At 65.6% G+C, this 1,857-nt stretch overlaps 1 protein-coding gene across 16 annotated transcripts in view; it reads right to left on the reverse strand.

Moving 5' to 3' along the window:
- Positions 1-1,857, reverse strand: part of LOC102891693 (tensin-3) — a 117,945-nt gene that overhangs the window by 4,605 nt on the left and 111,483 nt on the right. For all 16 annotated transcript variants that reach the window (XM_025046487.1, XM_025046491.1, XM_025046494.1 and 13 more), the window contains one exon: positions 310-445. In XM_025046487.1, the coding sequence (XP_024902255.1) occupies positions 310-445 (136 nt within the window). The remainder of the gene's footprint in view (positions 1-309; positions 446-1,857) is intronic.

A 1,857-nucleotide genomic window follows, 5' to 3' on the forward strand; every position in this document is an offset into this window, starting at 1 on the left:
CTCCAGCCCAAGAGCCCCTCCCGGCCTGGCCTCCGGAGACGGAGCCCCAGCTGGCGCCCCAGCACCCCCATCCCAGCCCCGGCTCAGACAACACCTTCCCGGGGCCTGGCCCTCGACGGGCACCGTCACCAGACTCCAAGCGCAGGGGTGGCCACTGCGCACTCTGCTTGCTCTCAGGACTTCCATTTGTGACTGTCTCTGAAGAGTGCGCTGTCAGTCCACAACGCGGGCAGGAGGCATCTGGGCCCCGCTGGGCTGGCCTTCCCGTCTGCGAGCCCCGCCCGTGTCGCGGGTGAGGGCCCTGCCTACCTGTCCGTCCGCGGGCCGGGGCCGCTGCTGGAGGCCGTGCAGGCCCGCTGCAGGGAAGGCGCTGCGGGCGTGGGCCCCACGGGGCTCTCTGACATCCCCACAGGGTGACCGAGGACCTCAGGGCAGCCACGCAGTTCTGCAGTGAGGACACAGAGCAGAGGGACCTGGTTACAGGAGCTGGGGGCCACGGCCCGCGCCCCATTCTCTTCCGAGAGGAACGATGTCCCTCCCGAGGCCTCCTGCTGCCGAGGAGGGGCCCTGACCCCACCAAGTGCGGGTCACTACGTCCATTCCCACTCACGGCCCAGGGGGGAGCACGAGGTCACCCCGAGGGCCAGTTCACCCGCCTGACCGGCTGACATGCCCGCTGTGTTGACGACCCAGGCCGTTTCTCACTTTGGAAAGAGCAAGGCGGAGGGCGGGCTCCACGGAAGAGGCCTCTTCCCATACACGCAGCCCCCCTGCCCCCTGCCCCCCGACACTCTGGGCCGGTGCTCTGGGGCTCACCGCCCGCCTCCAGCACGGCCCACCGGCGTCCTCGTCCGCAAGGTGCCCGGCCCCCGCCACGCAGAAACGAGACGCCGCGCGTCCTGAACGCCTGCCTGCGTGACACCCAGCCCCCAGGGCCCCCAGAATCTCTGCACCTCAGACAAAACGCGCGTCTGCCGTGGCCCACATCTCCATCAGCTCTGGGCGTTTTTAAAACCTGGCCCGTTGTTTTGAGGAAGCTTCAGGAACTGGACAGATCTACCAGGACCATGAAACAATGCCGTGAGAACAGTCATTTGCTCTCCGCCTTACAGCGGCAGAGGACGGGCAGGAGACGGTGAAGTTCAGGAAGCGCCTCATCCCTCACACCACTCGTCCCAGAGGGCACAGCGGCAGCTGGGTCACTCGTCCGCACAGTTTCTCCCCAGCCACAGACCCATCGGAGAGCGCGTGGCGCAGAGGCCGCAGGTAAGCCCGTGGTCAAGGCTGCGGCGGTCCCACGGTTCTGGGAGGTGAAAGTTGGGTTCAGAGCTACCAAGGCAGCCGGGACGTGCAGGGCCCGAGTGCAGAGCACAGGGGACCGTGGGGAAGGCAGGGGACACTCGGAGCTGTCCCCGCGCCAGGCGTCCACTCCTGAGGTCAGAGGCAGAAGCAGAACGCAGCACGTGACCCGGGCGAGTGCTGAGAACCCAGAAGATAAGCAGGGGCTGGGCACGCCCGTGGGTGGGGGCAGGGGCTGAGAAACAAAGCTTGGGCTCATGGCATGTTTCTAAAAGGAGGGGTGCACGAGGGTGCTGCAAAGACCCAAGGTGTGGTCCCCAAAGACTGCAACCCGGAGTACAAGCACCAGGACAGGTCGGCCTCAGCTGGGCCTCAATAGCCTGAAACAAAATCCATTCCTTCCAGGGATACAAGGCCACAGGCCCGCCTGTGTCTGCCCGTCTATCCATCCGTCTATCCATTCCACGTCCAATTACCTGCCCATCCAACCATCCCCTAATCCATCCATCCATCCATCCACCCACCCATCCATCCATCCATCCATCCATCCACCCACCC

This window comes from Pteropus alecto, unplaced genomic scaffold (genome assembly GCF_000325575.1).
Source record: "Pteropus alecto unplaced genomic scaffold, ASM32557v1 scaffold214, whole genome shotgun sequence".
NCBI lineage: Eukaryota > Metazoa > Chordata > Mammalia > Chiroptera > Pteropodidae > Pteropus > Pteropus alecto.